This window comes from Vombatus ursinus, unplaced genomic scaffold (assembly GCF_900497805.2).
Source record: "Vombatus ursinus unplaced genomic scaffold, bare-nosed wombat genome assembly UNPS02014859.1, whole genome shotgun sequence".
Lineage (NCBI taxonomy): Eukaryota > Metazoa > Chordata > Mammalia > Diprotodontia > Vombatidae > Vombatus > Vombatus ursinus.
The window spans coordinates 729,909-757,869 of record NW_020954637.1 but is presented as its reverse complement, the minus strand read 5'-3'; the positions used below and the strand labels follow the sequence as shown (position 1 = coordinate 757,869).

At 42.3% G+C, this 27,961-nt stretch overlaps 1 protein-coding gene across 2 annotated transcripts in view; it reads left to right on the top strand.

The window, feature by feature from the left end:
• Window positions 1-466: 466 nt before the first annotated feature.
• Window positions 467-27,961, top strand: part of RCAN3 (RCAN family member 3) — a 38,780-nt gene continuing 11,285 nt past the window's right edge. The window contains exons 1-2 of one of the 2 annotated variants that reach the window (XM_027841406.1): window positions 467-547; window positions 7,080-7,331. In XM_027841406.1, coding sequence (XP_027697207.1) covers window positions 7,137-7,331 — 195 coding nt within the window. In that variant the 5' untranslated portion in view covers window positions 467-547; window positions 7,080-7,136. Of the gene's footprint in view, window positions 548-773; window positions 1,259-7,079; window positions 7,332-27,961 lie in introns of those variants that run through there. The other variant, XM_027841407.1, reaches the window with a different exon arrangement.

Genomic DNA, 27,961 nt, shown 5'->3' with positions numbered 1-27,961 from the left:
GAAGAGGGGATGAGAAGGGGAGGGGGATAACGGAAGAGCGGGGAATGAGGAGGGCGAAAGGGGAGAAGAGAGGGGGAGTCAGGCGGGAGAGGAGGGGTCACGAGCAGACGAGCGAGGCCTGCGCAAGCGCACCCGGAGCTCTGGAGAAGGGGGGGGGTCGCTTCCTGCTCCGGTCTGGGTCCCGCTTCCCTCCTCCTTCCCTCCGCCGGCCTCCTCGGCTCTCCCGAAGGGGGGAGGGGACAAGATGCTGGGGGGGGGGGGGAACGGGGGGGAGGGGGGGGGGGGGGGGGGGGGGGGCGACAAGGGGCTGGGGGGGAGGGGGAACGAGAGGGAGGAGTGAGAGAGGGGAGGCGGGGGCGCGCGCGGGCCGCGGGGGCGCGCGGGCCGGAGCGCGCGAGGTCTCGGGGGTGCGCGGGCGGCCCGTGGCTGCCTCTGGGGCTCAGTGCACTGGCGCCGCCGCCGCCGCCTCTGTCGCTCCGGCTCCGGCTCCGGCTCCGGCCCCGCGCCCCCTCCTCCCGCCGGCCCGCCTCGTCTTCTGGAGTTTGCGGTGAGTCTGACAGCTGCGGCCTCCCAGCCCCGCCCTCCCCTGCACGGAGCCCCGGGCCCTGCCTTCTGCACCCCCCCACCCCCACCCCGAGCCCCCGCCGCTCGTGGAGTGGCGACACTCACGACACCGCGGCAGGCACGCCCTTCTCATGCTCGGCGAGTGACTTCCCCCGCCAGCCTCAGTTTCCCCCGCTGTCCAATAATGGGAGTGGTCCCCCATCACCCTTCAAACCTGCCCCCCATGCTGTGAACCTAAGGTCGCCCGGGGCGGGGGGACGGGCAGGAAGGGGGGACACCCCCCGCCGGCCCGGGGTCAGGAGGAGGGGGAGGCCGCATCTGCAGCCCTGGAGTTGCCCCGACCTCGGCAACATCCTGCCCTCCCCGTGGTCCCTGGCAGAAGAGATGCCCTCCCTCCATCTTGCCAAGTAGTGCCTGCCCAGCGCCTGGCTCGGTGCCATTGTCAGGTTTGGGTCTGCTCCGAAGCCAGCTCCAAACAAGAGCGCAGCCCCCTAGCTGAGATGCCTTTTTTCCGAGATGCCCAGGTGACATTCGCCTGGCTGATTCTGTAACTTCCCCGAACTTGTGCTCCCTGACTCTGGACTTCCTGCCTGGGCAGAGAGGGCAATGGTGCCCGTTTCCAGGACTCTTTTCTCCTTCAGTGTGAATGGCAGCGAGAAGCCATTTGAGGAGACAGCCTGGAGAAAGAGCACTGGTGAGAAAACCTGGCACCCAGGAACTCTGTGACCCTAGACAGACCTGATCTCCACCCATCTGTAAAATGAGGAATAATAACATTTAAGATCATACATGTACCTGTGTTGTATCTATGTACAGGTACCTACACATAGCTATGTATGTCCATATCGATAAAGACTTGGAAAGGACCTCAGATCAGAGAAATCAACCAACCCCACTACTAGTTTCACAGATGAGGAAACTGATAAGTGTCTTGTCTAAAGTCATACAGGTTGTAGTAAGTGTTGGAGCCAGAATTTGAACCCAGGTTCAAAGAAAGGGCTGGCTGATTTTAAATCCTGTTTTCTACTCAATGCTCCACAATGCCTGCACTCTGTCTGTCTTACATAGTTATGGAAAAGGTGATTGGTAAACCTTAAAGCACAATATAAGTGTGCATTTTAAAAAAAATCTTTATTGTCCCTTAATTAAATGTGAATTCTTTCCCCATAAACACAGCTAATGGTTTCCTCTAATGTCAGACCTAAACCAATTAGTTAAAGAGGTAGGCTGGCAAAACTCTGGAAGAGACATCAGAATGTAGAGGGTTAGAGAGACCTTGGAATATAGAATATCAGAATGGGGGGGGTGAGGGGGAGGCAAGGGCCCTTCAGATATAGGATGTTACAGTGAGAAGGAAGTTTCAAGATCATTTGTCCAAAACAGAAGCTCTCAGAAATTGTAAGGGATAAGAAAACCGATTTATCCTGTATTGCGAATTACCCAACACAAACTAGTATGGTGCATTCATCTGAGACTAAACTAATTTCAAAGAATATTCCGTTCTTGTTTTGTTTTTAGCAGCAACTGGCTCTTATAGATATCTGTGATCCACTGTTAAAGTTTGATTCAGTAGGTTGTTAGACAACATAAGATTAAAAAGCAGCTACATTCACATGTTTGTGAATCACATCTCTTCAGTTTGGTTTCAATTTGATGAAATCTTTGAAGTGGTCTAGAGATGGTTTTCAGATGTCCTTTGGTGTGAGACCCATAAACCCAAGGGGCCCGTTTATTCCTTAGCTGTGTAGTAAGCTATATATTTTATTCTATCACCATGCTGCTGACAAAAACCTTGTCATGTTCTTTCGAAAGTGATTCTCGGTGCTTTTTAGGAAAACCACATTCCCTTCCCCAACTTTAAAAGGACATTTATGACTTGACATTGAAAAGGTATCTAGGGTCTGAACCTGTGATTTCATTGGTATAGAGAACTGCTGGATGAGAGCACTCCCTCAGTCCCTCAAAGTTTACACCTTCTCTGTCACTTAACAATTAAGAGAGTTGCCCTGAATGCTGAGAGATTGTGACTTGCCCAGAGTCAGACAGCCAGCATATGTATGCCAGAGGCAGACTTGAACCCAGATCTTCCTGAATCTGAGGCCAGCTTTCTGTGAGTTTTGTAAATAGATACTCATTTTGTAGATTGGCTAGAGAAATAGGGCGGTATAAGAAAAACCCTTAGGAACAATTGTCAAGAAAAATACTAAGATAATGAGTTGTAGTAGACAGAGTTCCTTAACCCCCCTCCCAAAGGGTGGAAATCTCAGAGTTTGAGGACATTTATATAATTTGCAAAAGGCAGATAGTCTTAAGATTCTTCAGTAATTGGAAGTGGAGGAAATATTTGAGGGAAATGAACTACAGTCTAGACATAAGTAAATACCACATCTTTTGAGTCATATAATTTATTCTTAAAAGCTTGGTATTTTCCCTCATATTGTTTGACAATCGATTTTTCTATTCTTACTTGGTTCCCTTGTCCAGCCAAATAAATCCCTACCCTCATCCACACTGAAGCATGGAACCTTCATTGTGATGACCGATTCTAGATAAATCTGTGTTCCTGGGTATAAGGATAGCATGGAGTCCAATGAAATCCAAAGAAAAGCAGAAATTTTTATTTTTTGCTCATAGTACGAGTGAGCTTCTGTCCTCAGCAAACCTTTTCCCAGAGCTTCTTAGAAATAGTCAGCTCCTGCCAATAAATGGTGAAATGAGGAGGGAGTAGGAAGAGCAAGCACAAAGATTGTATAATAAGCAATAGCTGAAGAATCACAGCTTGACACTACTTAGTATTTTTGAGGAATGTGGAATGCCTTCAAATCTGTTCAAACTCGACAGCATCTGTGAGTAGGTTTTCTTGTTGTACAGATGAAGAGATTGAGACACAGAAAAGTCAGATAACTTTCTCAAGGTCACTCGGAGAGTGCTTTGTAGAGCTGGAAATAGAATCCTAGTTTGTCTGGTAGCCCTTTGAACATACTTAAGAAGGGTGATGTGAGCAGAGCAAGGTCATTAATTCTACTTGTGTTTTGATAAATTGGACCAGATTCAGAAGCCCATTCTTTTTAAAAGAATATGGTCAAATCATAACCAGTTCCAAATCTACTTAACAGCAAAAAATACTGCCCCTTTACAAATACTTAAATTATGGAGGAATCTGCAGCATAGATAGTATGTATGACTGATTGTTTGGTGGGCTTCATAAAGCAGCTTGACAGTGTTCCTTGAAAGACTGTCAGGCTTCTTTGGCAGACGGAGTTTTGTAGAAGGACCAAAGATCATTCTTCCTGGAGTTTTTCACTCATTTCACGTCCTCATGAAGAACCATTTGCTAGGCTCCAGTTTGCTAGCTACAGTTGTCAGGAAAGAGGCTGTTAAACCCTGATGCATGCAGACCTTTGTTTGTTGAAGCTAGAGGGACAGCTGCAGGCCATTCTGCTGCTAATGCCAGTCGTCCTTCCTGAATTGGTGCTTTGAGGGCACAAAATGTTGGTAGCAGCTCACTCTTGGTCATGGTCAGGGAGAGAAAAAGTAAACAGCTCCAATAGTCATGGCTTAGCACTGACCCTCAGAGTGTTGATGCATGCTGACCAACCCTGTCTCTATTCCAATAAGATTGTCGTTTCATCCAGTTGATGTTTTTAGCCTGGCTCCTATTTTTGTTCAGATTTGACTGTAGTTAGAATGTTGGTGGGAATTTATGAAAATATTTGACAGTGAGCTCTATCAAAAAAAAAATCTCACATGCTTCTACAGTGGAAGAATTTATGCCAAGGAATATTTGTGTTGTCTTTAATGAGAGAGCCAATTTCTTAATTTCAGTGTGGCTAAGATGTTCATTACATAATAATGCAAAATCCTGACTATCTAGCAAGGACTGGTATAGCTAAATTTATAGAGGCTCATTACCAGAAAGTTAGCCAGCAGGGGAATATTTTTTTTCCAGCCACAGAAACTCACAAAGACAATTGACTATATTTTGGGGTAATGAAATTCATGTTTTTTTTTTAAAGCTGACTTGTATTTTCCTACCTTCAGGAATTTGTGTTTTCATCAGAATAGATTCCTTCTGCAATGCAGATAGCCATCACCTCACAATATAGCTGATTGTCTTTATGAGTTTCTGTGTCTGGAGAAAAAAATAATCCCCTATTGGCTAACTTCCTGGTAATGAACCTTTACAAATTTAGTATTCTGGTACTTGGTAGGTGGGCACATGGTCCATCTCTGGATCTATCTCTAAAGCCTAGACTAGTTGTTAAGACTTGTCAGCCAGATTGGCCATGACTAGGGATTTTTATGCTAGAGCAAATACCCCAAACCATTCTGGGAGCAAAAGGATGACGCACTCACTCCCTTAATTAAGGGAAGACAGGATACCCAATTGTTGTGGGATGGGGTAGAGATGGAGATCCTGGTTCCCTGTTGAGTATGTTTGCTTTACGGTGGACTGTGGAATAGAGTAAGAATTCAGACCAGCCACAAGGTCTTCTTACTAGCTCGATGCAAAGCTTTATTGTTTCTACCCTAGTAAAGGAATGTAAATCGACACCCTTTAAACTTGGTGCCTTGGGACAAAGTACTTGTTGTCCTGCCCTAGTTAAAACACTTTGACCTGAGCTTACACAGCCTTCAAGAATTGCAGGTCACCTTCCATGCCATATTGAGACACTGAGGAGGGCATTAGTTAGCTTGAGCTCCAGATATCTTATTTAAATGTTGCTTTGAATTTTGTTTTGTTGACTAGCATTTTAAAAAAATGAAGACTGGAAATTTAGGTTTCATTTTTGTCCTGTCCTTTGGCTACACATATCATTTAGGGGTATATGTTAATTACTCTGTTGTAGTGACATCAGTTTCACTGTCAAGACACTAATCTCTTTGTGATAATTTGAGTTCAGCCATAGAACAAACAGTTCAGATGAGGCAAAGACTGTCTGTTCTGTGAGTATGTGTTACGTGGGCAGCAAACGCTTTAAATCCTCCTGGTATATCATACTAGTAGTACAGTACTTCAGGCCTTGGTGCAATCACTTTAAAAACCAGTTGAAAAAAAAAACTAGTGGAATATAGAGCTAATAGGAATATAGCAGCACTGAGGACAAGTGTTTTAGCTGTAGTCTTACAGATAAAAAGGGAGAAAACAGGAAATGAAGGTATCACATCATGAAAACTGAAAAAAAATTCAGGTACAGGAAGTACTGTTTCCTGTGTTCTGATTTTTTTTTTCTTTTGAGGACTAAGAGGATGGAACTTTAATTTTCTAATTTTTGTTTATCTTTTTAAAAATATTTTACTTGTTTTAATCACCCAAAATCTACCTTGTATTCCCTCTAGCCCCATCTTTCCCTTCCTCCAACTGAGAACCCAAGAAAAAACAAAACTCATTACACACGTGTATGGTCAATCAAAACAAATTTGCACACTGGCCCAAAAAAAAATTTCTCTCGTTCTGCATTCTGAGTCCTTTACTTCTGTATCAGGAGGTAGGTGGCAGGTTTCATTATTAGTCCTCTGGAATCCTGGTTCATCATTATGATGACAAAAAAATAAGCACCATTGTGTTCCATCACATTCATATACCATAACTTGTCCAGGATGGAACTTTAAAAAGAGAAATCATATCATTGAAAAACAGGTTGCCTCTTTGTCTTTGGTTGCCAGCTGGTTAGTATCCCCTCACCTCACTTCTCTGAAAAGTCCTAAGAAGATAATAATACAGTGCTTCCTCTCATTTTTTAAGCCTGCTTTTTATTTTTAAAAAGCATACCACTTCAAGAGGTAATGACCTTTAAAGTTTCTAAAAGTTAAACTATTCAGAGAATCCTATTTTATAGAATCCTGCTCTGGACCTGGTGGGTGAAAGAGCTGATCCAAATCTCTTTCATTTTTCTAGTTACTAGAATTCCGTAATGATGCTTGTTTAAGGTTTTGTGTTCTCTGGTTTATCTCAGTACTTAGAGGCAGTATTTTTAGCACTAGTAATGACTAAATTCATAGAGAACTTTTGCTTACTTAATATCTTTGAAAGGAACTAACTAATTAAGAAAAGGCAGTTGTACCACTAGAGAGCAGATTTCCAGCTGCAGATGGCAAATTAGTCAATGTGGGCACCTACCAATTTGCCATTTTCAGTGTTGTCGAGAAGTTAAATGGAAAAACAAACAGGCAGACACAGTTGTGCTTCATGTTTTCTTCTTATGACTTTGAAGCAATTTTGCAAATTGAAAACGTCTTTTTGCATATTTGACTTTTCACACATGCTAGAAAATTGTTTTGACTTTTCCCCCTCATCAGCTATGAAATGTATTGCGTAAGACATCTGTATAGAAAATAAAAAAACAGTATTGATAGTATTCATTCGTAGAATGTTGAGATTAGTTGATTTAAGAAGTAAGCAGGGGGCCCATCCATCTTTTCTAAATAGAAGTGCTTCGGCTTATGAACGCCTGTCATGAGGGGAACGTGCCCAGCATGCGCTTTGGTCTTATCTCTGGTTTCTTTTATAACAGGTGCCTTGTTGACATCCTGGAACTTAGGAAAAAGACGAGATCTGCTCTTAGGGGATAATGCTAAGGGACACTATGAAGTCTTGGAGTGATAGCCAGTCAGACCTCTGCAGCAGTGACCAAGAAGAGGAGGAAGAGATGATTTTTGGTGAAAATGAGGATGATTTGGAAGAGATGATGGATTTAAGTGATCTGCCTACCTCACTTTTTGCATGTTGTGTACATGAAACTGTGTTTGAGGTGCAAGAGCAGAAGGTAGGTAATATATGTGTACATTAGAGTTAGGGATCATTACTCATAGAATCCTAATTAGATCAAGTACCTTTTTCTCCAGTTGGGTGAAGTATTGGTTATGCTTATACATAGATGGAAGCACTTAGATGGTGCAGCAGACAGAGCCCTAGGCCTGGAGTCAGGAAGACCTGAATTCAGATCGGGCTTCAGATACTTACTAGCTGTATGACCCTGAGCAAGTCACTTAACTTCTGTTTGCCTCAGTTTTCTGATCTATAAAATGGTGATAATAACAGCACCTCCCTCCCAGGGTTGTTGGGCAGATCAAATGAGATAGTTGTAAAGCTCTTAGCACAGTGCCTGGCACACAGTAGGTGCCATGTAAATGCTCATCCTTTTCCCTATCCTTCCTGATTTATCCAGGGAACCATGCAGTGAAATCTGAAGAGCTTTACTATCTTACATAGAATAGATGACTTGTGTGTTCATAGAACGCATGGCCTCCTGGAAGCTATACCTGTGCGTGATCAGACTCAGGGGCCCTCTCAGATGTTAGGGTGCTCTCTCAAAGTGTGCTCCATTTCTCCATGTTCATCTTCTACAAGTGTCCATTAGAGCAAGGTTGTACGTGGCACTAGGGTGGGCACTTTTTCAAAGAGTGCTCCGTGGGCCAGGTTTGTTTTTGTTTTTAGAACTTCATTGTGTTTCTGGGCAGATATTTCCTCAATGTGTTAGAGAAGAGTGGTCCTGAGTACTTTTTCGTGACCTGTTGGTTATGTATTTTTAAAACTTATCACTGATTATCTGCCGGGATCTTGGTGTCTAAGATGTCACTGAAGTCTTTTGTGGTCTGGTAGGATTGCTGGACTGAGGAGTTGGGGGCTTGGGTTTTTCATTTTTGGTTGTATGAACATGGGCCTTTCAGCCTCAGTTTCTTTATCTGTAAAATGGGAATAATAATACGTGTATAACTTTGGAAGCCTTAAAATATTATACAAATGTGAGTTGTGGATTATTCTTCCAGTACACATTGAAGTGCTTACTAATGTACACAGGAATATGGACAGAATTACTTGATTATGGTTCATGGTTCCAGAACTGGAAAGGAAACTGTAGAAAAGGTGGCTTAATGGGGGTGGGGATGGAATGAAGTATAGCATGCCTGGCATTTTCTTTCCTGAAAGGGTTCCAGCAGTGGCACTAACTACCAGAAGAGTGGGGCCCCTAGGCAGAACTTCTTCTAAGGTTTGGTCTGTGTCATGGGCAGGAAGCCGATGGAGGCACTGATCCTGGTGGAAGGATCTGGAGAGGACAGAATATCAAATACAATGTAAATGGTGGGGCCACCCCCGACCCAGAAGGGCTGCTCTCCTCACTGGGGAGGTCGTGCCTTGACACCTAATCTCGGTGTTAGGTGCAGAGCAGGCGTTCCAGTGTCTGTTGACCAAATCCAGTTCAATGTAAGAAAACATTTCTTAACTATTAGTGTTTTCCAAATGAGTTCTCCTTTTTATGGGGGATTCTCAAGGGAGCGTTGGATAACCACTTGGTAGGGGTGCTGGAGAGAAGATTCTTAACCCAAGGAGAATGGGCCAGATGCTCTCCGATGTCTCTTCTCACGCTGAGACTCTGAGATCAGTACTAACCTTAGACTCTACTTCTGGCAGCGGAACACCAGTAAGAGCCATTCTGCATCATTTGTGGCCCATCTGCAGAGCACCTGTGGGACCCTGGGCACAGGGTCAAACATAAAAGGAGGATAATAATAGCATCTACTTCACAGGGTTGTTGTGAGGACCAAATGAGGTAATATGCCTGGCACACAGTAGGCACTAAGTAAATAATGAATGAATACATACACATATATGTGTACATGTGTATATATACATGCATATATATGATATGTGTCTATAGAAATATATGTTTCTATATACATAAACACACATATACCCCAACCTCTGATCTACACAGACCCTGCTGTAGTAGTTGGGCTAGCCAACTGACCCTGGACAGATGGCACAAAAAATAATCCAAAAAAATATGTGCTGCTCTGATGCAGCATGTATAGAACAGAGAGTTTTTAACCTGGGGTCTGCACGCTTTTTTTTTTTTTTTTAATATTTTGATACCTCTATTTCATTGTAATTGGTTTCCTTTGTAATCCTAGGTGTTTTTTGTTTTTTTTTTTATGCCTTCAGAAACCTTACTCTGAGAAGGGGCTCCAGCAGTAGGCTCCACCAGATTACCCAAGGGGTCCACAATACAAAAAAGGTCAAGCACCCCTGGCCTACACTCTCTAGCCTTAAACTCTGTGGGAATGAACCGTTTGCTCCTGAGAAATCTGCTTTGGCAGGTCTAAAATTTATAGTGTAGCAAAACCTTACTAATTCATCTGTGTGAGCAGGGAGGTCTGTCTGACTTAATCAGACATCAGAATCATGGCCTATAAAAGTGGGAATGCTGCTTTAGGCTGCTGAGCAGAGTATGTGGTAGAAGCTCATGTGAGGGGCTACTAAGAGGTAAAATGAAGCTGATGAGTGCATTGCAGGTCAGTATAGGCCTGCATTATGAAAAGATTATAAGATTTAAAGCTGGCAAAGACTTTACAGAATATCTAGTTTTTAAGCACGAGGAAGTTGAGGCATGGAGAGGTTCTGTGAACTGTCCAAAGCTACTCAGAGACAGGACAGTGATGGATCATAAGCCTAGATGCACTTTCATATCCAAGAATTAATTGCTGAATCTTAAAGTTGAAAGAATACTTAATTTTCTGAGCTGGTCGTAGCTCAAAAAGCTGATTTAACCTAGATTACCCTAACTTCGAGGCAAATTCTTATAGAAAGAAGTTATTTTGAGCTTTTTACACAATAAAAATTACGTAGAACGTGGTAAGATCATCACAAATTGTGAATGAGATTTTCCTTAATATGATCTGGCTAATTATATTTCTCTTAGAAGCTGGCTGGAACAAAATGATAGCTCATTTTTTAAATGCCTCACCTTCTCTAATTTACTATTCGCCTGGAAATAAAAGTAGCTTTTGCATGGTTTCCTTGGGTCTTAGTCATGAGTAACTAAAATTCAGTTCAATCCTACTCTGTTCAAGGTAGCCAAGATTCAAAGATAAGAAGTGTCTTTCCTTAGTGACCTTATGTCCTCCTGAGGGGGCTGTCCCGGGTATGCAGATAAGTCAATGTGAAACACATCACAGGAGTTTCCAGAAGGGGAGAGAGAACAGGGATCTGTGGGAGAGTCAGGAAAGGCTGTGACAGAATTGGGCTTTAATGGAACGCCCAGGTAGTCTGTGAGGTAGCTGTGAGGAGGGAGGGCATCTACCCATGATGGGCCCCTTACAGATGCAGAGGTGCACAAGAGGGAGATGGAATCTGATGTCCAGGGAATAGCTAGCAGAGCGGCGTGAGCATGAGGGAGAATGTAGGAGGAATAGAAATGAGAAGACTTGGGAAGGTGAATAGGAGCAGGACCGTCGAGAGGCCTTTCAGTGCCAGACGTCTCTATAGTCAATAAGGAGCTGTTGAGGACTTTTTTGAGCAGGGCGAGGGATCAGAGTTGAATGGGACCTCAGTCACTCTCCAGTACAGTCCGTCCCCTAAAGTGGACAGCCTTTTCTTGAAGATCTCCAAAGAATGGAAGCCACCTGCTACCTTCTACCCACCGTTCCTCCCATTTTCTCTGGGCCAGACAGAATTAAGTCCAATCCCTTTTCCGCATTGACAGTCCTTCAGATACTTGTACACAACTGTCGTGGTCCCCGTGAATTTTCTGTTTTCTAAACTAAACATCTCCAGTCCCTCCAGCCAGTCCCATGGGACACTGACTCAAGGCCCTTCCCCTTCCTGGTTGCCCTTCTCTGGGTGCTCTCCAATTTGTCATGGTCACTGGCTTAACGTAGTCACATCTATGTTTTAGGAGCAACATTTTGGAGGAAATGCATGGCGCTGGGAATGGATTAATAACCAACATCTGACCTGATTATTAATTTCTTATACTGTAAGATGTCCCTTCTGTTTTTTCTCAGTGCTTGCATTTTCTTCAAAAGTATCTGCTCTGTGAAAGTTTCTTCCTTCCCCTGACTTAGTCTTAAAATAGAACTTGGTTATCTTTTTCTGTCTCTGCACCCTCACTGGTTTTTCTCTACTTTCCTAAATTCAGGCACCATAAGAGAGAGAGAGAGAGAGAGAGAGAGAGAGAGAGAGAGAGAGAGAGTGTGTGTGTGTGTTTTAAACCAAGTTTAGCACTTAGTTTCCACACTCTAAATAGAAAAGATAGTTTTGGCATATTTGTTATAGGAGGAAGCTATGTGCAATTTCTCATTCATCTAAAATTAAATTCCTGAGACCTCTGACCTAGATGACTTACACCTTAATCTGAAATCACAGTATTTGGCCATGGACAAACTGAGCACTTTCATGAAGATTTATCAGATGGAATGTGTTTTCATCTCCAACTTAGCATTTTGAAGTTTAAAGAGACATTTCCTTCCAACAACCATGTAGGGAAGGTAGTGCAAGTATTATCATCCCCATTTTAGACAAAGAAATGGAAGTGGAGAGACACAGTGGTCAGGGACAGAGCTCAGTGCTCTCCACATGTCACCATGCATGCTGCAGGGGGTTTGAAAAGCTGAGAACACTTAAAAATGCACTAAGACTTTGGGGATACCCTGTTTAAGCACATAGGGTCAGTTCTCAGGTGAGCACCGAGGAAGGGGAAAAGATGAAGTAGAGGGACAGCTAGGTGGCGCAGTGGATAGAGCAGCGACCCTGAAGTCAGGAGGACCTGAGTTCAAATCCAGCCTCAGACCAAACACTTGACACCTAACTAGCTGTGTGACCTTGGGCAAGTCACTTAACCCCAACTGCTTAAGCCAAAAAAAAGAAAAAGAAGAAGTAGAGAGAAGTCCCACTCTTCATTCATTTTCTTCTCTTAGTAATATCATTTTTTCTTCTTATTCTTCATCTCTCTTCATTTTGATTTATCCAATGCTAGAGTAATCTCTGTCATCTGCATAAGTGCAAAAGAGATCACATTTTGAAGCAGGAAGACCTTGAGTGCAGTTAAGCATTTTATTTTCAAAAGGATTTTAGTTTATTCCTGAATCAAAATGGTTCTTGTCTTTACAACCTTCCAACTGTTGGGACAAATGGAACAGGCTTTTATATCCTTCCAAATGCGTTGGTCTAAATTACACAAGTGCCATTTGCCTCCAAAGGTGAATATCCATTTCCAATTGCCAAATAGGTTTTGTACCACAGAGATAATGTTATCTTGATTCTGTTATATAAGGAGAAAGTGAATAAAAAACAGCAAGTAGAAAAACGATTGAAGAAGTGCTTTATGGTTTGTGTGTGTATATATATGTATGTGTGTATGTATGTATACACATTGGACTATATATATGTATATATTGTGTATGTGTGTATTTATGTGTATATACACACACACACACTGTACTATATGAATAGATGCGCAGAAGGTAGTACATTTTGGTAGCTTTGTTAATAACACTATTTTATTTTCTTAATCAAATTTGAAGTTGTTATATGATCCAGTTGTCTTTAATTCTATCTCTATGCTTCTTTAAAGTAAGGATAAAATTAAAATAGCCTGGATTTTTCTATAAATGTGCAGTTTTTAAGATGTTGAGATTACTGTAGAGTAAAATCATACTGAGAAGGAATCATCACTTCATAATGTACAAAATGGCATCTGCGGGCATTCAGCACGTATTGTTTGGCACAGCCTTTTTCTATAGAGTTGGCCTCACGAAGAAATGTAATATAATTTATGTTATTGTCCCTTCACATAACATTTTTTTTTGTTATGTGAATCTCTACTAAAAAAAGAGCAGAGATTTCCTTGAATGTTTAGTGTACTTTGAATTGTTTTTTCTAGTCATAGTGGTGGATTTTCATTGAACCACCTATCCTTTTTTTGTCTGATTGTCCCTCTTTCCTCTGACCAGTGAGGCTTATTCATGAGATGGCCAGCAAGAATTAGTGATCCATCCTGTGGCTTCAGAATAGATGTTTCCTCTCTGTGAAGCTAAGTAGATCATATAGGGATTGAACCTGTAAGATTGACCTTGTTAGCACCATGCTCTTAATTGACCCAAATACCGTAGTGTGTCTTCATAAACACTCATCCATACCATCTTCAGCTTAAGCCTTTTCTAAGCATGAACTTAAACATTTGACTCTGCATTTATCATTTGTTCATCTTAGTAAGAAGAGAGAATTAATATTCTAAATGAAAATCAAGGAAATATAATCACTAAAAGAGCTGGCATTTCCGTTTTTAACTAAACTGTCTCCTAGCTGACAGATTGCTGGACTTGAACCGAAAGACATGGGTTGAGTTTTCCACTCGGCCACTTGGTAGCAGTGTGACCTGGGACAAGTCACTGAACCCTTCTCTCCTCATATGTAAAATGGAGATATTTACATTACCTGCTTCATGGGGTTATTATGTGAGTAAGCGAAAGTATTATTGAAATGTGAGCTCTTACTCAGGTAAGGAGAACCAAGTTCTTAAATGATTTTAATGCTGATTTAAGTCTCTTCCCAATACTCTTATGTGTCTGTGATGTCCTTGATGTGGCTGGCCATTGTACCCAGTGGTGCAGATTCCAACCCATCCATGTCTGCCACTTCTGTGGGACCTTTGTCCATGTCTTTCCATAAATTCTCCCCATGAGCCCCACCCCACTTGCTAGGGACCTTTCGGACTTCCCTTCACATTATGTGGATGCAGTGGAGCACATAGACTGTCCATCAGTTGGCTCTTGCTCTCACTATGTGACCAACGCATCAGTTTTTCCGTTTATACACTTTTCCAGTGACATCTTTTACATCAATGGTGTCAAATTCAAAGAGAAATAGGGACCACGAATCCATACCTAAGGAACCCACAGTCACCTCCACTGTGCTACAGGGAGGCGGTAGCGTAGGACTCAAGTCTATGGAATTAAAATCCTTAGGTGAAAGTCATTTATTTTTTTACTTTGGTGACTGAAGAGTCATAAAGGAGAGAATGTTTATATCTTACAATATTTTGTAATTATTATTTTGGGGGGGGTGAGGCAGTTGGGGTTAAGTGACTAGCCCAGGGTCACACAGCTAGGAAGTATCAAGTGTCTGAGACTGTATTTGAACTCAGGTCCTCCTGAAAAAAAGAAAAAGAAAGAAAGCAGCAAGGAAGGAAATTGTAGAAAGGAGAGATCTACCAGAGGAGACAGAAGGGAATGAGATCAAGGGTACATGCAAAAAGGCTGACCTTGTCAAGGCAAAAAGCTACCTCTTCATTAGACACTGGAATAAAGTAGGAAAGAATGGGGGGTGATATCTTGGGATGTTGAGCTATGGTAAAGGGGAGAAAAGGGAGCTCATTGCAAATGGCCTCTAGAATGAGGAGCACTGAAGGGGCAGAAGTTGCAAAAAGGCAAACTCTGGCTTGATGGAAGGAGAATTTTCCTAACAATTAGAACAATTTAAAAGGAGAAGAGGCAGTTTTGGGGGGCACTACAGTCCCCCGCACTTGAGGTCTTTAAGCAAGCTACCAGGGATCTTCTGCCAGGTGCCGTGCTGTCCCAGTGTAGGATGGGCTGCCTGTCCCTGAAGGTCTTCTGGCAAAGGCTGGATGACCACTTGTTGGGGAGGTCTTACAGGGGATCTTTTTCCAGGTATATATTTGATCTTTTTTTTGTTGCTGTTGTTGTTTTTGGTTGGGCAATGGGGGTTAAGTGACTTGCCCAGGGTCACAAAGCTAGTATTATGTGTCTGAGGCCGGATTTGAACTCAGGTCCTCCTGACTTCAGGGCTGGTGCTCTATCCACTGAGCCACCTAGCTGCCCCCCGTCATACAGTATTTTGAAAAAAAAAATACAGGTTAATTACTTACAGGATATAACATGATCTTATAAAATCAGCGGTTCATGGAACTGGAAAGGAACCTTGGACATCATCCTGGTTAATATCCCTATACTCCCTCGTTTACAGATGAGGAAACCATAGGCCCAGAGAGGATCACAGGATCTCATAGTTTAAAAGGACCTCTGTAGTCAAAATCTGCACCTGGCAGAAGATCTCATTCCCTTCTGTCTCCTCTGGTAGATCTCTCCTTTCTACAATTTCCTTCCTTGCTGCTTTCTTTTTTTTTTTTTTTTTTTTTTTTTTTTGGCAATCGGGGTTAAGTGATTTGCCCAGGGTCACACAGGTAGTAAGTATCAAGTGTCTGAGGTTGGATTTGAACTCAGGTCCTCCTGACTCTAAGGCCGGAGCTCTATCCACTGCGCCATCTAGCTGCCCCTCTTCCTTGCTGCTTTCAAACCTGTCTAGGTCTTCCCCATTTTTAACAACCCCCAGTTGACACCACCATTCCGGAACTCAAGCTATCATCCTATATCTCTCCTCCCTTTCACAACCAGACTCTTATCAAAAGCTGTCTGCCCTCCTTGTTTCTGTCTCACTCCTCAGTTTTTTGCATTCTGCCCACAGTGCTCTCTCCAAAGTTAACAAGGAGCTCTTAATTATCAGGTCTTTCTTGAGTTCTTCAGCATCTGAAACTGTCAATCACTCTTTTATCCTATTTTCTCTCCTTCTTGAGGTTTCATGGCTCTGCTTCCCCTTGGTTCTCCAGCCTTTCTGACTAGTTCTCAATCTGCTTTGCTAGTTTGTTATCCCTGTCCTGCCCCCCCCCCAACTGTGAGGGTACCCCTAAGCCTCTGACTGGGCTTTTTTCTCTGTCTAGACTGCATAATCTTGTCAACCTTTATGGATTCAGTCATCATTTCTATACAAATGACTTCTAAATCTGTATACCCAGGCCTTATCTCTCCTAAACTACAGTCCCTCATTACCAACTGCCTCTCGGACCTTGAGAGCAAGATATCTTACAGGAATCACAAATTCAGTCTGCTCAAGACAGAGCTCATTTTCTTGTTTTTTGACTTAATTTCCCTTTTCCCAGTTATCTCCATTCTTTCTCTTCTCCATCCCATCCTCCCCACAGCTACCAAGGTGATTTTCCTAAAGCATAGATTCTCCTGATCAATAAATCCCAATCAATAAATGCCCCTAGAATCAAATACAAGCTCCTCATAATCTGACTCGAATCAACCTTTCCCATCTTACTGCATGTTATTCCCCTTGTAGTAGGAGCAATACCCTAATCCCTCCACCCATGCAGGTTGGGTTAGTTGTTCTTTGAAAAGTTTTGAGCACTTCTTCAAGATTTAGTTGGCTCAGGGGGCTCTTAGGACTCACTTCACTTCCTCATCTCCTGGAGGAGAGGAAGGGGCTCTCTGAGGCTCAGCTGGTGGGTCTCTGTGGGAGGTCGGCTCAGCAGAATCAACTCCAGGGTTAGCAATGTCTGTCCTTGTTGGATTGGCTTCTTAAGCTCCGGCCAAGTCAATCTCATTTTGTTAACTCTGCAAGGACCCACAAGTGTTTCATTTTGTTCCAGTTTCAAACTTAACCTACTGAGGTACTAGCCTGAGTCAGGCCCAGACCAGAACACCCTTTCACACATTCAGTGGTCTAGTCCAGTAGTTCTCAGACTTCTGAGTCTCAGGATCATTTTATGTTCTTAAAAATTACTAAGGAACACCCCCCACTAAGAGCTCTTGTTTATGTGGGTTTTAGTTATCTATATTTGCCGTCTTTAAAATTAAAATGTCTTAGTATTATTGTGAAAATAGTTTTGACCTCTTGGACCCCCTGAAAAGGTCTCAGGGCCTCCCAGAGGCTCCCTGACCACCATTTGAAAATGATCAGCCTAGTATTTCTTGCTGTTCTTCACACATGACCTTATATCCTCCATCTCTGTGGCTTTGTGCCACTGGCTGTTCCCCAGGTCTGAAATGCACAGCCTCCTTCCACCCTCCTCTCAGCCTCCCCAGCTTCTTTCACAGCTGTGTTCAAACACCACCTTCAGCATGAAGCCTTTCTTGCCCTGCCCCACACCCAGCCCCGAGAGCACCATCTACGTGTTTGGGGTGTGTTTTGTATGTGCTTCATATGTCCAGGTCTGGACCAGTAGAATGGAGGGTCCTTGGGGATCTGGACCCTTGTATTTTGATCTTTCTATCCCCCAGCATCTAACACAGGGCCGGCACACAGTAAGCACTTAAAGCTTACTTGCTATTCTGACTGACGGACTGCTAAGCCTCCTCTTGATGCAGCCTAAGATCACCTTATGATCTGCCCGAAGTCTCAAAACTCAGAACCCCGTCAAAGAACTCAGACTTTTCTATCAGTCCTTAATAGTATACCAGACTGCTTCTTAAAATCCATGTTCTCTAGTTACACCCACGTGTGGAGGCAGAATACCCTTAATGTTTTAAAATACAGCTATTTTCACAGTCTCTTATACTTTTAATTTGACAGTCTGTTACTGTGAAAAATAAACCAACATGGCTTCATCAGTAGTATTTATTGTTACATTATACCGTGACATTCTGCTTGACATCATGGATTATGATTTGTACAAGACCCAGCCTTCTGAGAATTTACATTCCAAAAGTCAGCGTGTTGAGTGAGATACCAGCTAAGACTATAAAAAAACATAGTAAATAGCTGGAAAAAACAAGTTACAGTCCATATTTTCCTCTTGCTGGTTGGGTTGTCCTTTATCTGTTTCCCTGATGCAGGGAGTAGTGTATCAGTTAGCGTTTTCCTTCCGCTGATGGAAAGTATTGTGAAAGATAGAAGTTTGTAGATTTAAGTTTCTCCCCATGTACAATACCCCTTCCCTCCCTTTGGCATCTCAAGATTTCGAAACATTATGTGTCCGTGTTGCATTATTAAGCTATCAGAATGGTGTTTTTCTTCATTTAGGGTATTTTATACTCTGGCATACACCTTTTTGATGCATAGTAATATCTTCTGTTTCCTTGCTGCCAAACAAATGAAACTTTTTGCCTCAGAACTGGAGAACCTTGTATCTAGTAGATCCTGAAACAGGTGATTTTGTCCCTTTCGAGCACAGCACCCCTCTCAATTCTGGGGACCCTTGAAATGGACAGATCTCCTGCTTCAGGACACCAGAGGCAGTAGTGACATTTGTGAACCCACGCATCCCTTAGAGTACCCAAAGTGGTAGGTTCATCTTTTTTTACTGTCAAAGCAAAGGGATGGGGAGCAGTCTATTCCCTTGTGTTGTGCTTCACTGGACTGATGGACTTCCCTACCTCTCCTTTTGGAAGAGGGGATAGGAGAGGAGGAGGAAGGAGGAAGGAACAGGGTCACTTCAACATGGTGAAAAAAATATCACCTCTCACCATTGGGTGGCTCCTGGTGCCCATCCAATCTGGGACTTCTGACTCCTTTAGTGCGTTTGGTGTCGTGTACTGGCTGGTGTTCCCTATAAAGTGGGACGTTGCTGGCAAGAGGAGATAGTACTTGTCGTTTTAGTATTTGACTTGATGGTATAGCAAGGGTGGGGAACCTCTAGGTAGTCTTCTAGGGCCTCAAGTGTGGCACTTTGACTGAATCCAAACTTCACAGAACAAATCCCCTAATAAAATAAAAAAATACAGCCACGGTGGATGATTTAAGTTATTTTCAGCCTCTGATCTGGATTACCTGTAGAACTCTTCTTTAAATAATAACAGGATTGATTTCTTAGGTTGTATAACATATATGATTTCCTGTAGATATACCACTGGCAAAAGGAAATGTTCCATAAGTATCATTGAAAGAGTATAGCAGATAAATTATAGTTATCCCTCCATATTCTCAGTTTTGGTTATTTGAGGATTGGCCGTTGATAATTAAATGGGAATTTTTGGAGATTTGCAGCATACTGAGGAAAATCACAGATAATGCACATATATAAAGAAAACTAAAAAAATTTGGTAAGTCATAAATGCATAAATATGTAAATGCATGTTATCAATCTATTTTATCATTTACTACCACAAGTATCCATTCATAAATTTGTTATAAACAGTTAAATTTTCCTAAAAGTTTCAACGTGCCAAAGAATTACAGGCTTCACACTCTCTTTGGGAATGCCTCCTCCTTGTCTCTCTACCATTTAGATGCAGCCCTATGCCACACACCCCCACCCCCACCCCTTTCCTGGGACGGTGATTTTTATATTGTGAGCTTTTGGTAGGAGAAGGAAGTCCAGGAAGCAGTTGCTGCAGCTACACCCTGGGCTGCAAAGACTGCATAATGTGTTAGCTCCTAATCTCTCGGGTAGAAGCTACAACTTTTTAATGGTGCAGTGTGTTGTTTTACTTGTATTATGTATAAAATAAATATAATCCAAATTACTAAAAATAAAGGTTTGGGTGGGGCCTAGAGTTATTCCCATTATAATAGAGTTATCATTAGAGTTATTTCACATTCAAGGGGTCCTGTGCCCCTGACCCCCGCGAATGTTGGGACAGTTTATATTTTATCTGTAGTAATTGTATTGCCACCCCCCCCCCGATAAAGTGATCCAGTAATTTAATGTGTCATTGCTTCTGTCAGTTAATTTTTGCCATTAGATAATTTAGGAATTATTTTTTCATTAGAACACATCAAAAGCCACTTTCAAAGAAAAGATAACTTGGGGGTCTAGGAGGAAAGCTCGCCGCTTGTCTATCTTTACAGACATTTTAAGCGCTCATTTCCTGCCCACCAGCCTTTCTGATCATTCTTTCTATGCCTGTGCTAGGAGTCCTAGAGCATAGGCATGTGAAGGGTGAAAGATCATGCCGGGATGTGTATGGAGTGGGAAGCTTCTAGCACTGTCCTGCCCTGTGTTCTCACCTCTTTTGTAGGTAATTCTAACATTTGTGTAGTGCTCTTAGACTTGCATAGCTCTCTACATACAAGACAGATGTCAGAATTCCCCAGGGTTATAAGAATCCATCTCATGTTTTAAAATAGAATGACAGCCTTTTGATTCTCAGGCCACGTTTTAGTATGTTCAGCTTTTACTTCATCTTCTGAGAAGAATGTTTTCTCTTTAGTCTAAGTATTTGTTAGAAGTGCTCAGGCTCCCCATGCCCAGACCAGGGAGCCTCATCAGATGCTGACCTGAGAATCAGACAGCTGTATGAAATGAGACTTCTGAGCCTTAAATGGACAGTTTTTTTGTTTATTGTTTACTTTTTCCCTTTGTGTCTTTTATCTGTAAGATCTGCTTACTACTTGACTGCCTCCTTTGGTTTTGTCAACACGTCAATCAATTTCTTCCTTTTTTCCCCTCACATTGTTACCCATCATAAGCTCCATAGTTAAGAACCCTTGATGAAGTGTTGGTAACTATGTTAGTGATTCATTGAGGAAACTTCATCTCTCAGAATCAAATGGGAGAATGTGAGAAATGAATATTACTCTCTAGTATTTAATAACTAATTATTGTATTAGGACCAAGGTTTTTCCCCTTTTCTACTTCCTCATCCAGAAACCAACCAGTGTGGGAAATTTCTCTTAGATATTTTCACCCAAGTCAAAATCTAATCAGATAGTAAAGGAAATTCTAAGTTTGGGCTAATGAATATGTATTCCTGCTCATTGTGTTTGGGCAGACCGGTCTGGGGAAAGGTTTATTCTCCCTATTATCAAGACAGGTGATATGGAAATTGATGTCTCTTTGGCCAAGATTTGAGTGACCTAAGTTATACACCCCAAGACCTTCATTTTAATATACCCCACACCTCCCATTGTATTAACCAATCTGAGTTGATTTCCGCCCCTCAGGAGTACCTGCTCTTCACAGGGCATATAAACTGTGACCCTACTGCCATTAGGGTCTTTGGTCTAAGAAAGACAGTTGAATGACCATCCTTTTATTGATAACCTGCTGGCCTTATTAATGAAATAATTAAATTACCCAGGGAAAAAAAGTGCTCAGGCTCCCCTTCCCCCCCAGCTATTTTCAGAGTGTCCTCTGATGCCTGGGAAGTTTCTTTTTTTTTTTTAATCTTTTTCTTTTTTCTTTTTTGGTGAGGCAATTGGGGTTAAGTGACTTGCCCAGAGTCACACAGCTAGTAAGTGTTATGTGTCCAAGGCCAGATTTGAACTTAGGATCTCCTGACTTCAGGGCCACTGCTCTATCCACTGAGCCACCCAGCTGCCCCCTGAGAAGAGTTTCTTAGCAGCACTTAGGTAGAACATAGCCCTACATTTGGGAATGCGTGCAGATTTATCTTAAAGATTCAATTTAAAGAGAATTCCTGTATAGCAGACTCTTTGAATAGTGCAGGCATGAATTTATTTTATAATTAATTATTATGATCAGCACAGTTAGGGGCACATGCGTGGAGTGCTCTCACTGCTCACCTCTGCCTCCTGGTTTCCCTGGCCTTTTTCAGGTCTCAGGTAAAATTCTGCCTCGTGCAAAAAAGCCTTTCCTGGTCCTCCTTAATGCTGTGCCTTTCCTGTGAGATTACCTTCAATTTATCCTGTATGTATCTTATTTGTAAATAGATGTTTGCATGTTGTCTCCCACTTTAAATTGAGACTTTCTTGAGGGCATCAGCTGGGTTTTTGCCTTTCTTTGTATCCCAGGGCTTAGCACAGTGCCTGGACCATAGCAGGAGCTTAATAAATGATTATTAACTGATTTTGTATATGCAAAGAACTCATCTGGCATGGGGTAAGAATGAAGTATTCGGATTAATTAACTTCTTTAATAGAAAATTACAGTATTTGTATTGTATGATCATTGTTAATTATAACAAAATTAGAATAAAATAAAATATACTAAAGAATGAATGAATGAAAAAAATAAGCACCTACTATGTGCCAAGAATTGTTTTGAACCCTGAGAATACAAATAGAAGTATAGACAGCCTCTGCTCTCAGCAAGTTCACATTCTACTAAGAGGAAGCCATGCATACAGTAGGGCTCTGCTACCGACAGCAGGCACAGGATGCCTTGGCAGGCAGGCAGCCATGCTGGAAGCTCATCCATCCCTTTGTTTATCTGGAAATGAGGAGCAAGAAGGCAGAGCTCTCCTTCAGGATGGGTTCTCCCTTCTTGCACCCTCACCCCCAGGGCAGGGCCTACACTTTGGTGGCAGCTGATAAGACTGGCAGTCCTTGCTAGGAACCAAGCCTGACCTGCCACCGGACGGCTGCCGGGACTCAGGCCTGGCACGATGCTGGGGCTGTCATCATTCTCCACCTTTATCAGGAGGAGGGTCAGGAGGATGGTGCTGTTCTGGCCGTTGGAAATGCCCCTTTTGGGGGGGGTCATTGTTCTGGGCATCTGAAGGAGCAGAGATCAGCTGTTAACAAGCCTGATAAGGTTTCTTTGGGTCTGGGACCATGGCTACCCCAGAACAGTTGTGCCTCTGGTCTGGACCGCTGGTGGTAATGGTCTCCTCGTTCTCATCCCTTCCTCAGAAGGGGACACTGACATTACTATTCACTTCGATTCAGAAGGAATTTTAGAATCATAGTGTCATAGGATTTGAGATTCAGAGCTGAGAAGACACCTTAGTCCTTCCCACCACCACCCCTACCCCCCATTTACAAATAGGAAACTGAAGCCCAGAGAGGTTGACTGACTGGGCCTCAGTTGTTTCATCTTTAAAATGGGAATAGTATTTGTGCTAGCTATCCCAAGGATTGTTAATGAAGAAAGGCGGCTCTGCCTCTTACTGCCTGTGTCACCAGACCCACTTGGGCCCAAGTGCTCTCATCCTGTAAAGTGAAGGAGTTGAACTAGGGGACCCCAAAGACCCCATCTGTGTCTAAATCTTTGACCCTGGCAAAAATTGCGTATTGTAAAAATGACTTGAAAATACTTAAAATGGGGGCAGCTAGGTGGCGTAGTGGATAGAGCACCAGCCCTGGATTCAGGAGGACGTGAGTTCAAATTCGGCCTCAGACACATAACACTTACTAGCTGTGTGACCCTGGGCAAGTCATTTAACTCCATTGCTTAGCCAAGAAAAAAAACAAAACAAAACCTTAAAATGCCTTAAATTGTACAGTTTGTTATCTCCAAAGGTATGTAGTTGGAAAGGGGTGAAGGTCTCTAAAGGAAGATAGCCTATATCAGATAGCAGATGGATCTGAGGAGGTTGCTATGGAAACAGTTGAATATCTATTTTATTCTGCACTCAGCTGAGCTATTGATCAGAAGAAGACAGAAACCAGGGCTTCTATTCAAATAGAAAAAAAAAGGCAAAAGACTTAGCCGCAGGAAAACTATTAAGGAGGGATAGGATATTATCAAATGGGTGATTCTATTAGTGTGATTACATTAAAGGTTAATCACATCAATAACTGTGAGGCAAGAGATGACACAAGAGAGACAAAGGAAACCCAGGTTTCTACCTTCTAGCTGATGTCTCCTCGGCAGGTGGGGCTCCACTGGCCTAAGCAGAAGGAATAGACTGGTGCATGAAGAGGAGAGACGCTCACACAGCCGGCTAACAGCAGATTCGTTTTTTCTATCTCTGGCTTGCTCCAGGACCATATCCTCACCGAGTAGGAGGCCTCGAAGAGCTAGCCACACTCTTTTCTTAATCTTTCTTTTGTTTTTACATCCTCATTTTGGGATGCATTTCTCCCACCCTCTCCCCAGCAAGCTGGCCCTTATGACAAAGAATAAAAAAGGAAAAGGAGAAAGAAACTAGCAATACCAGCCACCCCAGCAGCTCCCCACCCAGGCAAAGAAAGAAGGCTCTTTCCTGAGGCCAAGTTTGGTTATTTTAATTGCAGAGTGTTTGGTTTCAGTTGTTTTGTTTTTCTTTTCACTTACATTGTTGTAGCCTTGACTTGTATTGTTTTCTTGGCTGTGTTTACTTCATTTTATATCACTTCATAGGAACCTTGAATTGTTAGAATTAGACCTTGAAGGGAATGAGTGGCTATCCAGGCCCTCATTTTACTAAGAGGAAATAGGTCAGAAGAGGGGAAGAGCCACAGTGACACACTCAAGTAAACAACTAAGCTGTTATTTAAACCTAATTCCCTTGATTCCAAATCTGTGCTGTTTACCACTGTATCTTCCCATCAGCATCTCTGAATTTTCCATGTGTCATTCATTTCTCATAGAGCAAGTACTCTTGTTACATTCGTATCCTTCAAACTACGTAGCCATTCCCCAATTAATGGTGATCTACCATGTTTCTGGTTCTTTGCCAACACAAAAAGTGTTACAATGAAGATTTTGGTTTATGTGGGACTTTGCTGTCTTTCATCTCTTAGGGTTATATTCACTTACCCTAAGTAATTTATCATTTTTCCCCGTCTCCATCTTTGTCTCTTTCCCTCTCTTGTCCTTCCCTCCCCTCTCTCTCTCTCTCTCTCTCCCTCCCTCCCTCCTTCCTTCTTTGCTTCTTCCTCCCTCTCTCCTTTCCTTTCTTCTTTCTTTCCTTCCTTCATCTGTGTAGGTAAAGTCCTATAAGTAAAATACTGGTGTGATGTGCCTCCATTGTAGTATTTGTAGCTCCTTCTTCCTCTGGTTATAAGAGTCAGATGAGAGCCTGTTTGCAAAGTGTCAGGTAAACTTAGAATCACAGTATAAATGTCAGTTATTATTGTTGTTATTATTGGGTTTTTCTAAGAAGCAGATGTTCTTTTCAGCCTTAGATCTGTGATCTAAGATCATATCTTCTTACCTGAACATGCAGCAACAAAATAATGAGCTGGAGAGATGAGGGAAGGAAATCTTTGAGAATGTTCACCAAAAAGTCTATTTTTTTTCCTTACTGCCTTCCATTTTATGCCAAAAATTGCTTAATTTACTATATATACCTTAAGATCCCAGTTGCTATAAATTTAATTTATATTATATATTATATATTACATGTATATAATTATATCTCTATGTAAATAATTTATATCATATATACAAATCCCCTTAATAAAAGGATTTGTTCTGTAAAACTTAGACTCAGTCCAAAGGCCACATGTGGCCTTGAAGCCACAGATTCCCCACCCCTGGTAAAACATACTGTGCTGTCCATAGCTAATCCTACGTTTACATTTCCTGTTTGGATATTATTGACAGAAAACAGAAGAGGCCAAGTATGAATATGATGTCATGTCCTACATTGGTGCTGTGTATCTGTTGCCTATCTGCAACCTACTGTCTTTAAAAAAAAAAAAAAGGTAGTTTTATGCTGGTTACATGTTTCTTGGCGGTATTTTTTATTTTGTTTTTAATAAGTACTGGTGAACTATAGACAGTAGAATACCATGTTTTGTTTTACTTTGCATAGCAAGTATATTAAACTAGGCAGTTTCCCTGCCTAATGTAGTATTTTAATATAGGGATTAGCAAAAACTAAGGAAATACCTGCTCAATTGAAGTGACTAAAATTTTCAGAATAGTTTGATGTCTTTAATTTCAACAACTTTCATTAATCTGTGATCTTAAATATTAACAGGTTGATATCATTCATATGAGTATTGGAATGTCACCCCTTGTTAACATGCCCGGTCATTTGTGGGGCATTTCTTGGCCATCTGTCCTGCAAAGGGCACAGGTGACTTCCTGTACAGAATAAAGACAACAGGTGGTGAAACCATGAGGGTGTGGATTGCTTTTTAAGCAGGCAGTTCATGATGCCTGATTGGTCTGGGACCTTTGGCAAATGAGGTTTTCTGAGAACTGAAGCTTGTTTTTTTCAAATGCCAAAGCATGTTCATTTGAACCATTTGGGATGGAAAGATTTCTCTAGAATGTTTTTAATACTCCTCTTCTTTCTCAAACAAGCATCGTGGAGTGTAGGGTAGCCTTTCCCTGATGACTCAGCATCATCATCCTTGTGATCATTTCTTCCTGCAGAGTGACCTGGCCAAGCACAAAACCGCTCTGTCTCTTCAGCTGTGGGTTCTCTTCTGTTTCTTTTATCACTGTTAGGCTGCTCTTGTCCACCAGCATCATTGTGCTCTCCATGCCACATCTTCCTTCTGGCCCATTGATTCTGGGAAACCAGATCATCCAGCTGGTGAGATGTGTTGGTTAAGTAAGAGCAGACGGAATCAGAGTGTGGGCTCTTCCTGCAGGATGGCACACATGACTGTATGACAACTCTTCCAGGTATCTCCAAGGCCTCTCCCCTTCCCCCATTTAGTTCCAGTTTAGGCCAGTGGAGGTTAAGTTTTCCCAATTAATTAGGAAGTTAGGAAAAATAGTGGTTTTTAGTTGTAAGTATCCTAACAAAAATGATTTAAATAATAGTGATGTGTAAGCAGTGAACTTAAAAATATTTCTAAAATGTTATAAATTTTTGCAAAGCAAGTGTTTTGGGATCCCACAATTTTATACTCCCCAAACACGAGTTTTTAAATTTTAGCAGTTTTTAGTTGCCTAACATGTCAGGCTGTATCTTAGGAGTATCTTAAGGCATGTGTATTAAATTAGGCAATTCCTGACATAAATTTCTGATAAGGAATTAGATGACAAAATAAGATTTTGATTTGTCTAAATATCTTCATATTTGGATTGGATGTACTCTATACAGGGTAACTAGGGTGGCTAAGTGGACAGAGTGCCAGATCTGGAGTCAGGGAGACTTCTTGAATTCATTGTATGATCTTGGGCAAGTCACTTTACTCTATTTGCCTCAGTTTCCTCATCTGTAAAATGAGCTGAAGAAGGAAATGACAAACTACTTCAGTATCTTTGCCAAGAAAACCCCAAATAGGGTCACAAAGACTTGGACACAGCTGAGAAACAACTCAACAAAATACTATGTACAATTGTGCAGAGAGGCTTTTTAAGGATAACTTATCACAGTGGGGAGAGGGAGACAGGTGAGGATGAAGGCAAATGACCCCTCCCATGGGGTCCGAGCAGTTTCAGCTGGTTCCTGTTCATAGAAGGAGAAGGAGTTCAGGAGCTGCCAGTGTGGGATGTGAATTCTGCAGGTTGGTTCCCACGGGATCACAGGAGAGTCATACCTCTCTGCCAGCTCCTGTGTGTTAACCCCATGGTGCCACGTGTTTCTGGCATGAGGAGATTCCAAGGGAGAACATAACTGAGAAACAGGTCTGGCAGAATTAGTCACCATCGAAAAGTCACTATTGTGGGGAGAAAAAGGGTGCCAGACTGTGATTTCACTGGCATAGAGAACTCCCTCCAGTGCAGGTCAGCAGCTCTCCTAGAGAGCCGTCCAGTGGCCTGAGAGTGACTCCCCTAGGTGGGGCCAGCCCATGGGCTTCAGAGGCTGGACTTGAACCTGGAACTTTCTGGCTTGGAGGCTGAGGCTCCATGCACCATGTCACGATGCCTCTCTGTTGTGGGAAAGTAAGAATAGAAAGACTAGTTTGCACTAGGTTTTACACCTGAATATATAGAGGTGGCACAATGGATAGAGCACACACAGGACCTGGAGTCAGGAAATCCCGAGTTCAGTCCAGCCACAGGCACTGCCTGGCTGAGTGACCCTGGGCAAGTCACTTCACCTCTGTCTGCCTCAGTTTCCTCCACTGTAAAATGGGTATGGGAAGAACACCTCCCTCCCAGAATTGTTGTGAGGAACACACATTCATTGTGTATTGTTGTGAGATTTTGCAGACCTTGAAGTACTATAGAAACACAAATTCTTCTTGTTGTTGTCGTTATTGTAGTAAAAACTGAACAAAGCTCTGTGATTGTTTAAACGTCCTGTGAGATTCTTCCTTGGCTCCTTGTGCACTGTGTCCAAACTCAGAGCTCTTAAAATG